Below are 13233 nucleotides of genomic sequence, written 5' to 3'. Positions count from 1 at the left end.
GCTTTATACGTCAAAGGCAAGTGGCAAATAACATTAGACGAACTCTTAACCTGATTTGGGGAGCGCAGAGAAGAGGGGACTCTATGACACTTCTCACAATAGACGCAGAAAAGGCATTTGATAGAGTGGAATGGGAATATCTGTGGGAAGTAATGTTGGAAATGGGGCTGGGTAGACCTTTTGTAGGATGGGTGAAAGGGCTATATGAACACCCAGTGGCAAGAATTAAGGTGAATGGGGGATGGTCTGGTATATTTAACATTCAAAGAGGAACAAGACAGGGGTGTCCCCTATCCCCGTTATTGTTTGCCATCTCTATTGAGCCTTTAGCTCAACGAATCTGGGGGCTTAAAGACGTAAAAAGGGTTCGGATGGGGGGGCAGGAACACAAATTAGCCTTATTTGCAGATGATCTATTATTTTATATAGGTTCCCCAGGGAGTGCCCTGCCGGTGCTTATTAGAGAGTTAAATATGTTTGGAAGAATGTCCGGGTTTAAAGTAAATTTTGATAAATCGGAACTTTTGGGGATAACAGTAACAGAGCAGGAGGTGGAACAAACGAAGAGATCCGTGTTCCGTTGGACCGACAGAAGTTTCCGCTACCTAGGTATACATATCCCACGTGATCTTACTACACTATACCAGTTGAATTATGTACCACTTATAGCGGCAATCAGGAGAGATCTAATCCAATGGAAGAAGGGATGGTTATCGTGGTGGGGCCGCATAGCGGCTGTAAAAATGAATATACTACCAAGGTTACTCTTCCTCTTTCAAACTCTCCCAATTGCTGTCCCTAAGGGGGAGTTACAGAAAATGCAAACAGAGCTGGGGGAGTTTGTATGGGGAGGTCACCCAGCTCGATTATCAAAGAAAATAATGTGGAAGACGATAGAGCAGGGAGGAAGAGGCATGCCTAATATTACTTGGTACTATTGGCTGGCGCAACTCAGGCAAACTGGGGTCTGGAGTAGTGTGGATCTATCTCCTGTAACGAGATTTGAACAGATTTTAGTCCAGGAGGGAAATTTAGATGCTTTGTTGTGGGGGTCTGCCCCAGACAACATATATAGATCCCTGACCCTGAACCCCTTTATTTCCCACTTACTTACAATATGGGGGAAACTTAAGAAGAACTTGAGGGGGTCACAGACCCATTCCACCTATGCCTGGTTAACTCAAGAACTGGGATTCCCGGGTGGGCGGGAGAATAACACATTTGCAACATGGTTTGATAAAGGGCTGATAAGATTTCGTGAACTCATAGTGGAGGGGAATCTTAAGAGCTTTGAAATGCTACAACAAGAATATAATCTTCCACAGACTGACTTATATGCGTACCTACAAGTAAAGAATTACATGAGCAAAGAAAAGTGGTTCAAAGATAAAGGGTTGGAGAGTGAGAAGTTTGAAAATTTATGGGGAACAATAGGAGAGGGTGGGAAAGGAATCTCTAAGCTATATGAACACATTAGAGGCTCTGGGATGGTAAAGCTCTCTTATATGAGGGCTTGGGAACAAGATCTTAAAACAGAATTTAATGAGGGGCAATGGAGGAAAATTTGCAAAGAGGTTAAAAAGGCATCAGTGTGTGTCCTAATTAAAGAAAATGCCTATAAGGTCCTGAGTCGCTGGTACTATACTCCAGACCGAATAAAGGCTATGTATCCTAATACCTCGGATACCTGTTGGAGGTGCGAGGAGGGGAAAGGAACATATTTTCATATATGGTGGGAATGCCCGAAGATACAGGAATTTTGGGAGGTAGTTACGGGTTACATATCACTAGCGGTGGGAATCCAGTTTTCTTGTGAACCCAAATGGTGTTTACTAGGTTATGGAAATAAGGGTGGGAAGAAATGGCAAAGTAGAATTACACGAATGGGCCTGGCGACAGCAAAAACAACTATAGCATTGAAATGGAAGCAGAAGTTGGGCCCTACAGGGCAAGATTGGAAGGGTAAACTTCAACTATTGATGGGACTGGAAAAATTGACGGACAGACGCAGGGGTCATTATAATCCAAATGTGGAAGAGTGGCTACACTTAGCAGAGGTTTGGAGAGATGATTAAGGGAGAAATAAACCTGGGATATAAGATGCGGATGAGGAGGGGTGGAGGTGGGGGGAGGAAGGGGACCGGGGGGAGGGGGTGGAAGGGAAGATGGAGGGAGGGAGATTGAGAGCTCAGGGAGGGGGGAAAATTGGATGTGATATTGCATGAATGTTGATGTTTTGAACTTTTCAAAGGAGTATTTGTCTCCAGATGTTGTTATTCTGATTTGTTAATAAAAAATTTACAAATTAAAAAAAAAACAATTAAAATATTTCCAAACCTCAAAATACTGCTGCAAGACTTCTTTACTGTGCCTACAGACCCAACCATATTATGCCTTTATTTCTCCACATACATTGGTTCCCCATTCAGTTTCTGCTACTAACCTACAAATGAACTCGATCTGCAGCCCCTCCTTACCTCTCAACCCTCATTTCCCCTTACGTTCCTACCCGTAACCTCCGCTCTCAAGACAAATCCCTCCTTTCTGTACCCTTCTCCACCACCGCCAACTCCAGGCTCCGCCCTTTCTGCCTCGCCTCACCCCACGCGTGGAACAAACTCCCCGAGCCCATATGCCAGGCCCCCTCCCTGCCCATCTTCAAATCTCTGCTTAAAGCCCACCTCTTCAACGTTGCCTTCGGCACCTACACCTCTACCCAGGAAATCTAGACTGCCCAACTTGACATTTCGTTCTTTAGATTGTAAGCTCCTTTGAGCAGGGACCGTCCTTCTCTGTTTATTTTGTACAGCGCTGTGTAACCCTAGTAGCGCTCTAGAAATGTTAAGTAGTAGTAGTAGTAGTTTCATGTGCCATTTAAATTCTCTTCTTGGCTTACAAGGCATACTTCTTAGACACATCTTAGTTGTCTTCCTTACCTTATATGCTCTCATAAGCTTTGAAATCTTTGGTCTCTCATTGACTAGTTTTACCCAACACCAAACAAGCCCACTATGAAACAACTAATACACTCAGCCTTTTATTTTCTAGCTCTTAAGCTCTGGAACAATCTCCCACCATTTATCCACTTGAAACAGTCCTTTCAGAAATTAAAGTCTATTCTTAAATGCACTTTTTCAAAGCGGCTTTTGGAGATACTACAATGGGTTTGGTTGCCTCGTCCAGTCAGTGTCTGTTGCTACACACGGTCTGTAACTTGTTTGTTGACGTTTTGTATGTATGATTTTATACTTTTCTATTCAATTGGCATTCCTTTCCTTTTTTTATGTTTTATATTTTTATCCTTTGTGCATCATCTTGGCCTATTCTTTGAATTAGGTGGTTTATCAAGTCTGCAATAAGCAAGATCAGGGAGAAGAAATTGTATTGTGAGTTTTGACAGAAGTTTAAAGAATCTAATCTTGGTATACTTTCCTAATGACTAAAAAAATGGGGAGTGGTTGTGTTCTGGAAAGGAGGGAGTTGAGGGATGGGAGGAGGAGTGGGTTGTTGGAGGTAGGGATATAAGAAGGGGAAACTGACTATATTTAAAGAGTACTGTTATAAAATGGAGTTCACTGTAATTGGATGAAGTTTCAGTTACCATTTGATGGAGATGTTTGATAAGTGCAGTTTATACATTGTTTTTTGGGATCATTAGAAACATATTTTCCAAAAATAAAAACAATTTGATACTAATAGCAGCATTATTATTGTTGAAATAGAACAGCTCGACTTGTAATGGCAAGTTATTGAATTTCTTCTTTGCCTTGCTGTCTAAGTGAACAGATGGAAGGAGACATTTGATGGGGCATTTATAAAAGCTTAACTGGATCTGTAATATTGACATTGTACTTGGATACAGACATGGCTCTGTTGCCTGGATGCTTCGTAGCAGCTTGAGAGACATATGGACTTGTCTGTATCCACTCAGGTTTTTTTTTTTTTTAAATACTTGAGGTGTTTGATTACATTTTATAACATAATTATATTGAATAAGTGTGATAGAATTTAGCCCCTCACAGAACTGATTGATGTATTCCAGATGCCTTATGAAATCAATTATCTATAACAGATTTTTATGCATAATGAAATTAAGGTAAACGATATGTTTGACAGCAGAACGTTCCATACAGTTTCCAGCCTTTGAAATAATTTTTCTTTGTATATGATTGTATGCAGGCTAATTTGGCAATCCAAGAGAGTCGTCTGTCTACCGCCATGTTAGATCTGCAGAAGGCACAAGCAGAGCTGGATGCCAAACAGACTGAACTGGATGTTGTACAGGCACAGTATGAAAAGGCTATGGTGGAGAAACAGGTCAGTAGTGGAAGCAATGTCGTACTATGAGTTCTACACTGAAACATGCTGGTAGGCACAAATCTAAAGCCTTTGTATGTTGGTTACTGTTGTCCTGTTTAGTGGGGTGGGGGAGAAAGAGAAAGGGTGGTGGAGCACCTAGGTATGCATTTCATGTATTGCTTTATGATGTGATTGACGCAATATGATAACAAACAGCTTTATTAATGCACAGTTAAGGTCTATAGAAATGTTAGGCCAAAGATATTTAGAGAATCTATAAAGCAAATGCCCAACACGTCAACCCCTATTTGTAAAAGCTTACCACCCTGCACTAACAAACTCATATCCATCATTTCCTGCAACAGCTGACTGACGATGAAATAACCATCGTAACCTTTCGAATTGTATGCTATGAAAGTGTGGTCCTTGAACCGCTTGTCAATAAAAGAACCTAAGAACTTGGCGAGACAATTTACCCCATTGAATTCCCATTTGTGCTCATGGTAAAGATCAATTGCAAAGATGTAGTTGGCCATGTGCACCCTCGATTCTTGCATACATTCACAGTCATAAATTATATACCTTTTTGATGTTTTAGGCCTAGCCAGCCTTATCATATAACATAAATGTTTTTTGCCTCTCAGTAAGTGATCACCACACTGCAAACATTTTATGACTTTGCATTTGTGCTTTTGCTCTTTGTAAGAGTCGCACTTATCACAAAATATTTTAGACAAGCATTCTATCTCTTTTTTGGACGCCAGGTTTGTATGTCGTTTTAAACATTCTTTAGAACGATAGTACAACCGGCAGTTAGGGCAACTCTCTCTACCCCCGTCTGAACTGCGTATGTGTTGGATAGACACAGATGACAGCATGATTTGTAGGTGTGGTTGCGGCTATAAGGCATTTCACAGTGTTTACAGAAATGTTTCTTACCGTAGATCTGTTTGACATCTAAGATACCGTAAAAATGATCATGATGGAATAACAGATATACGGTCTTATGGAATGGCTGACGGTCACTTGTTTTAAAAAGACACCAGCCATTTCTGTCTATATGATGTAGGACTCATATGTTTATTTCCAGATGTTGTTCAAAAACCACTACGTCGCTCAACAACTTTTTTATTTTCTGACCATCCTAGCTCGGCATTTCATTTTCTGACTTCATGTAACAATTCTACTTCTTTTAGCTTGACATCAGTGGTGAGTGTCTTGAGACTCTCCACAAAGCACAAGTTATTACCCACGTTATTTAGATCTACTAAATGTCTTCTTTTCTTCCCAATAATGTGGTTATCAAGAACACTTTGTAAAGACCTGTTACAACCCCCCCCCCCTCTTTGTTTCTGATAACTGTCACAATGAGATGCATGTTCTTATTGATGTGTATTTCTCTGAAACTCTGCAGAAAATTACTGACCTGTTTTAAGAAATGCCCTACCTAGGGCCCTCCCGGTATGTGATTTCTAGAATACAAGGAATTATGTAAACTTCCAGGCATAAATCTTTGTATGTAATCCTCGGGTGACGCTCTGATGTTTATGATATCTAAAGCTTGTTGGATACCCTATCATATAGCATTTTGAACATCGCTGAACAATCTTATAGTGTGTATATTAACAAAACAAAAATGGTCTGAGTAGCTCGTGCCATTAAACCTGGGGGAGGGTCTAGTCTATCTGTTGACAAACTATATATATCTCACTGGTTGAGGGACAGCCGCAACATTTTCGGACACATTGAGGGGCATTTTCAAAACATCATCCAAGTATGAATTAGGACGCCCTCGTGAAGTCGGCCAAAATCAGGTAGGTATAATTGAAAAATAGTATGGACGTCCTTAGACATTCCATTTATTGCAGTGCAAATCAGGGACGCCGAAAGTATAGTAAAAAGAATGCCCATCTTCCAGGACCATGAAAGGACATCCCTAAAATATTCACTGTACTTGCCAATTTGTCATATCAACACTACATGTTCCGTAAGTGCATGTAGTGCACGGAACAGCCAGGTACATCAGAGAAGTCGAAAGTATACTAATAAGGACGTTGATATGACAAATTGGCAAGTACAGTGAATATTTTAGGGACGTCCTTTCGTGGTTCTGGAAGATGGGCATCCTTTTTACTATACTTTGGGCGTCCCTTATTAATGTTCCTTATATTCCTGTACCTGGATGTCCGCAAGTACAGTCCGCAAGTACACTGCCGAAGGACGTCCATCTTACTAGGCCCACCGAAGGACGGCAGGCCTCTAAGAGGGACGTCCTTCGGCAATTCTGTGAGAAACACGTCCTTGTTACTGTACTTTACACATTAATGTTCCTTATGTTCCCGTACCTGGATGTCCGCAACTACATGCACTGTACTTGTGGAACATTCAGCTATGGGAAATGTAATGAACATACATATTTTATTGTGTATATATGAAGAGGTTCGCACACTTGATAATGATCTATATAAGGAAGGCTCCGCACGTATGAACATGTACTCATTCAAATAAGGCCCCACATGCATGACGATGGCCCATGCACGTCATGGATGTCCATGCATCATGCTGACCCATTATATATGGGGGCAGGACGTCCATGTGCTAACCCTTCCATTTATGGGATGGTCGTCCATATATGGAACTGTTCATGTAGGGACGTCCATCATGCATGGGCGTCTGTATAAGGCGATGCACGTTTTCCAAGGGTTATTCACTGAGATGGCGCTCCGAAGAGAACCAAATGTCAGCACCGCTGAGAGCCCGCTTCTGGTGCACCTGTGTCTACGGCACCGTCACACTTTATTTATGCACCATCACCACCTGCCCCCCAGGACTGTCCTCATGTCAACCTCAGTGACTTCACCCTTACCAATGTCATGTCCCACCTACCCCCCATCAGTAGTGTTGTGTGTCTCTACAATTTAGCTGCTAAATGATTTTATGTTGTGAAGGCAAGAAGGGCCATCCCCTGACTCCTGGTGTACAAACTTGTATCTTACAGACATTTTGGCAAATGTCGGGACCTCGAGTCCCTACGGCGAAGGTTCCGCCACATACGGCGGGACCACCCAACCTCATTCAGAGCGTGCGACAGCGCCTCAGGGCTCAATGTAAGTATTATAAACAAGCCACCTGTAATCCTTTGTAAATATATTTATTTAATAATGCAAATTTTATGTTCAGTTTCCATGTGGCTAATAGGCAACTAGTAAATCACACCTCTGTCCCAGATCAAGGCCTGAGGTTGCAGCTACCCTCCCATGAGTGTGGCTGTAACTTCCAACTAACCTCCTCTGAGATGAATGAGATGACATGCCTCACTTCTGTAACCCCCTTCCTGGGGTGGATACTGTTTTGTGGTATTCTTGCCTGATGTCCTGTTCTTAGTGGATGTCATAGCATGATTTGAAAGTAATGTAAAGAAATAGTGCTTCCACTCCCCTCATCCTCTCCCCCCCAAAAAAACAAAATGGTCATCCTACCATAGTCACAACTCAAAATGCTAATGTCCTGCTGAGGAATGAGTGTTTCCTGCCAACACATCTTATAGTGTACTCCTTTTTCACACCAGCTTCCAGGGTTCCCTGTCATGTCATCTCAAGCATGTGTCTAGCCCAGGGCTTACCACTGACCCCCACCTTTCCCCATTCTTGCCTCATGCCAGCCAGCCAGCTCCTGCACTATGCAAGCCATGTTGAATGTGCTGATCTCAAGGACAATCCTTTTACATACACAGGGCGCCAGCAGCAGGAGGAGGAGGCAGCACTGCCTGCTCCGGTGGTGGAGGAGGAGCAGCAGCAGGAGGAGGAGACAGGACTGCCTGAATCGGTGGTGAAGCAGGAGGAGGAGGAGGACCCCTGACAGAATATGCCTCCACTTGAGGAGGAGGAGGACCGAACACCTCCAGCCCTCTCCACACCATCCCCAGCCCCATCCCCAGCCCTGCGCCTTCTCAGCAACTGGTGAATAGCCAAAACCAATTGCTGCAGGAGGTGTCGGTGATGCAACAGGCTAACGAGCAGCACTTCAGGGCACAGAGGCTGCTCCTGGTGCTGCTCGTTAGCCTGCTGCAAAGGGCCATGCAAGGAGCAGGACAAGGCCTCCCTTGAGAAACTTTGTTTAAAAGAAATTGTACATAGTTCTATTTTTTTGTTTGGTTCAATACAAGTTTCATATTTTTCATATAACAAGGTGTGTGTCTCTACTTTGTGCACTACATATTATCAAATGCTGGGGTTGATGTGAGAGGAGGCAGCAATCTGGGTTGCATGAAAGGTGAACTGTGACAGAGAAACTTTGGTACATATGTCATAAGTGTGGCCATACAGAAGGCCACCTGTTTCTTCCAATTTGCATGGCTGTATGGTAAGTGGGGGGAGGCTGGGTGGGCATTTCTGTTGAGGAACAGAAATGCCCATCCAGCCTCTCCCCCCTTACCATAGAGCCCCACAGCACAGAGTTGTGTAAATAATAGGTATGTTGTCTAGCACTAGTGATCTGCCAATTACAAACTTGCAGATAACCATAGGTAGCGCATAGACGATGTTTGCTGTCTGATCACCAGACACCCTTACCCACAACCAAACCACATTGGGGGGGGGGGGGGGTGAGGAAGGAACTAGAAACAGCTGGGTCATCTTTTCACATTGAATGTATCAGCAATGGTATATAGTGCTGAGGAAAAAAGAGAAAACAACGGTAAAAGCATTAGATGGAAGTTTACTTCATCACAATTGCAATATAATACATCAGGTACAGAAGGGCACAGGCTAGGAGAATTATGTAGGCACTGGGCTGTAGCCACCTGCAGGTAATTTAGAATAGGAACTGTAATCAGAACCCCTCTCCCTCACCATGACTTAAGGGCTCAAGGCCGTGGTAGGCACGCACCTGTGGCCACCTTGAAATTAATTTGCAGGATAGAATTTAGAAATGTTGTTGTTCCATAACTATGGAGGATTGTAGGACTGTGTTGAATAATGTATAAAAGACATTCAGTGCATATATGCTTCCCCTCCCCCCCCAACAAACCTTGAGAATGGGTGGACTCTTCATAAAAGGGGACTGGGGTTCACCACATAAAGAAGGATGGAACCTACCGGGGAGCAGTACAGGCCCAACAGGAAGCAGTACAGCAGCTCCAACAGCTGGAGCATAGCATTGTGGGTCTACGGCGTGACCTGCAAGCACACAGTACAGCCCTGATGCAGCAACAAGTGGCGTCTCCTTCCACCACTGCACAGCAACCACAAACCTGGTGAAAATAGAGGTAAGATTTGAATGCAGAGAACATAGAGAGAATGGGGAGCCCTTGACCATGAGGGATGCACACATCCATTCTCAGGGCCTCTTCCCCTCCCCCACCCCCACAGGCAGGCACAACTGTGTCCAATAGAGAACAAGACATCTATATAATGAACTGGGTAGAAACAATCATCAGTATCATAGTCCAGTGTATTAGAGTCCACTGCTGTCCCTTGCAATCCTGTTGACCAGCTGCAGTGCAAGATGCAAGACGTGTTTGTTTAGCACCTACATAGCAGAAGGAGAAGAGGTGGCTGAGAGGTATGAGCTTACCTTGAACTTGTGGTTCCAGAAATTGCCAAAAGGAACACCAATCTGTTTGCTCCAAGGAGCCAGAGGCTGGCTGCTTCAACTAAGGAGCCAGAGGCTGGCTGCTTCAACTAAGCAGAGAGATTGGGGGTCAGTGAGGGACCGCATCAAACATAGCAAGCAGCTCCTGGAGGGTAGAGGATGGAGAGTTGGTCAGATGCAGAAAATGCAGAGTATATGCTAAGCTGCCAGCTAACACCCAGCCAGAAACTTTTTGAAAGGAAAGGTACACAGCCCACACACCAGTTATCTTTTAAGAATTGGCCAAAAGGCATCCCCCCCCCCAAAAAAAAATTACACCGAAAAAAACAAACAGGTCTACAAAAGCATACAGTGGCAAAAACAAGGTTTACTATAACTGAAGGTAAAACGCTTAAAAATACCACCCCATGACCTAAAGAAAAACCTCTAAAGTGCAAGCACAGAGAAAGCCGTTTTAAAGAGGCGTCAATAAAGGGAATTCAAACTTCCAAACCGGAAGAGCAGCTGGGGACGTTTATCATTTTCACCCATAATCGAAATTAGGGCGTCCAAAACACAGAGCAGCTGGAGACGTCTATGCTTCCCACCCATAATCGAAATGAGGACGTCCAAATCGCAGAGAGCAGCTGGGGACGTTTAGGAATTTTGTCAATAATCGAAATTATGACGCCCATCAAGTTCTTACATGGGCATCCCTGTGATAGTATTTAAGCGCCCTTCTCAGTATTTTTGATTCTTTGCATTGCATTGGCACAATGGCACCAAAACAGTCACCCACCCCAAAGGTATTTTCACTGTGACCTCTACACTCCTTCCACAGTTCTATGTCTACCCCACCTGACTGTGTGGCTCTCTTGCACATCAGTCTCTAAAGTGCACTCTTACTCCTCCTCTCCATCTGTGATTATCTGCTAATGCCATTCTTCATCATCTGTTTCCTGGGTCTTCACATGTGGGGCTATGTATATGAATGATGCAAAACAAACTGGGTTATTTTAAGCAATACACTTCCACCCCTTTTGCTGTGCAGGTGATGACACCAGTCAGACACAGAAGCTGGTCTTAGTGGGCACCAGCCACAGCATACTGAAGGGCAGATAGAGCAGCAAACCAGGTACATAGACAAAGGTAACAATAAAGACTTCTCATAAATTTAAAAAAATAAAGGTAACAGGGCACTGAACAACTCTCAACTTTCTCTCCCAACAACGATCTCGCCACTCTCGAACTCCACAAAATCGCCAATGACGACTTCTCCCTTAGCCTGGTCAGCTTTTATTTCAGTTCTAACTAAGGACGCCCAACTTCTCACCCATGCGAAACCATTTCGCTAGCCCTTATACGCTGGGGGCGCCCATCTCGTAATGCCCATCTCGTAACGCCCCTAACACACCTCCTGTGGGGACTACCATACAACAACAACAACAACCATTTCTACCATAGATGGGCGTCCTTGCGCTGAGGACGTTCTTATGGCCCTGTGGATTTGGGTGACCTTCTTTCACAGGGACGCCTTTTGTGTCACTTTTTGGACGCCCTTCTCTTTTGAAAATTTGCCTGATTGTCTATAACAAGCCCACTCACACTTTCAGAATCATTACCAGCCTCATTCTCGATACCGGTGTTGTCCACATCTGAAGATCCACTCTTGGCTGTGGTATCATGGCGCACCCTCTTTTTCCCTCTTTCCACGGGAGGGTGACTCGTGCATTTTTCTCTTTTCTCGCTTGTGCTCTACGGTCATTTTTCCAAATGATTAGATTTATCTCTAGGTTTGACGTACTGATTTGGGGGTGCCACTTGACCGGACTGAGTCAGGTGCCCAGCTGTCAATGTTTCACCATCCGTCTCTTTTTCTTGATATGTGGGATTAAAAAGTAGAATATCATGAAACTAATGAACACACAGCCTATCGTTCACAGGTACCTGCTGTCAGTGGGGATGGTTCGTCAAGATGACCAACAAGATGGCCTTCAATACTGCAATGTACGGACACCATGTGAGACGTAGATACAATCGCCATTTTGTAATACTGTTAAGAGCCACGAGATAAAAGATGCGACAAGGTATAAGGTCACCAAACATATAAAGAGGAATCCAATAAAATTTATATGGAAATATGATGTTTGATTTTAACAAAATATTTCTAAAAAGCAAGGAAAAGACCTCAAAACGCCCGACCGCTTACTTTCAGTTTTCAGCGGCTTTAACTGGGGGCATGGTGTTCATCACTGGTCATAAAAACCTTGCTTGGAAAGAATTATTTTAACTTTTAATTTATTTCCAAAAAGAGTTTAGCAATTTTGCTCTTTTTTACAAAAAACGTTTTTTTTAAATATATTGACAATATCAATGCTAACTTCAAATTTTATTTGGTTCATAAAAACCTTCACTAATTTTCATGAAGTGCTATAGAGCAGCTTTACATAGATAAAGAACCCTTAATGACTCAACTCACCACCCAACCCACTCAAGGACTAAAATACACCTCTTACACCACCCTACCTAATCACCTACCTCTCTAATCCCTCATACATCTTCTGATTACTACCGATTGTATCTAAGATCCTATCATGACTTTGTCATAACAACACTCTGTAAGCCACATTGAGCCTGCAAATAGGTGGGATAATGTGGGGTACAAATGCAATAAATAATAATAATAATAAAAATAAAGTCGAGCACTTATCTGTTACTCGACGGTGGCCCCACCTTTCAAAGCAGCACTAAGCCATGATCAGAACAAGAGAGAGGAAAAAAAAGTTTCTCAATGTTTTCTCTGTTGAAGCACAGCCCTTGAAAAAGCCTACAAGTGAAACGGATGAGGAAACGAGATCGATAGGAGCAAAATACCTGCTAGCTTACTCATGTAAATATATAGTAACTTACTTGGAAAATAAGTATGTATTTTGGGAACCTGAGCAAGTTACTGCTTTTTTGAAATTAGAAAAGGCACTCGATGGATCCAGGGATAGAGAAAGAGATTAAGGAGAGGAGAAACTGTCCAGGCCAATTTCTAAATAAGTGTTTTCTTTTATATAACTCCTTAATTTTTTCTCTTTCACACCCCCTATTTACATGTGGTCTAAGGAAGAGTTATATGATTTCTTTATAATATATCTATTCATATTTGAGTTCTCTGTATAGCAATTGCAAGTGAATTTATGTAACTTGTAACATTTAAATTGAAATAAATAAAATAATTTTTTAAAAAACAGACATCATTGAAAATATTATACTAGTATAGGAGAAAAAAATGTGATTTTTTTTCATTATAAATCATTTCTGTAAGCTGTTACAGCTCCAGTATACCCAGTGCAAAATAAGACAGCCGATGTAAAT

At 42.7% G+C, this 13233-nt stretch overlaps 1 protein-coding gene across 1 annotated transcript in view; it reads left to right on the top strand.

The window, feature by feature from the left end:
• The window catches only part of DNAH5 (dynein axonemal heavy chain 5), a 925453-nt gene that overhangs the window by 679034 nt on the left and 233186 nt on the right, over nucleotides 1–13233 (top strand). Inside the window, 1 exon segment of the mRNA XM_030220396.1 lies at nucleotides 4180–4317. Coding sequence (XP_030076256.1) covers nucleotides 4180–4317 — 138 coding nt within the window.

This window comes from Microcaecilia unicolor, chromosome 1 (assembly GCF_901765095.1).
Source record: "Microcaecilia unicolor chromosome 1, aMicUni1.1, whole genome shotgun sequence".
Lineage (NCBI taxonomy): Eukaryota > Metazoa > Chordata > Amphibia > Gymnophiona > Siphonopidae > Microcaecilia > Microcaecilia unicolor.
The sequence above is the reverse complement of the archived record's forward strand: the minus strand, read 5'-3'. Positions and strand labels throughout refer to the sequence as shown.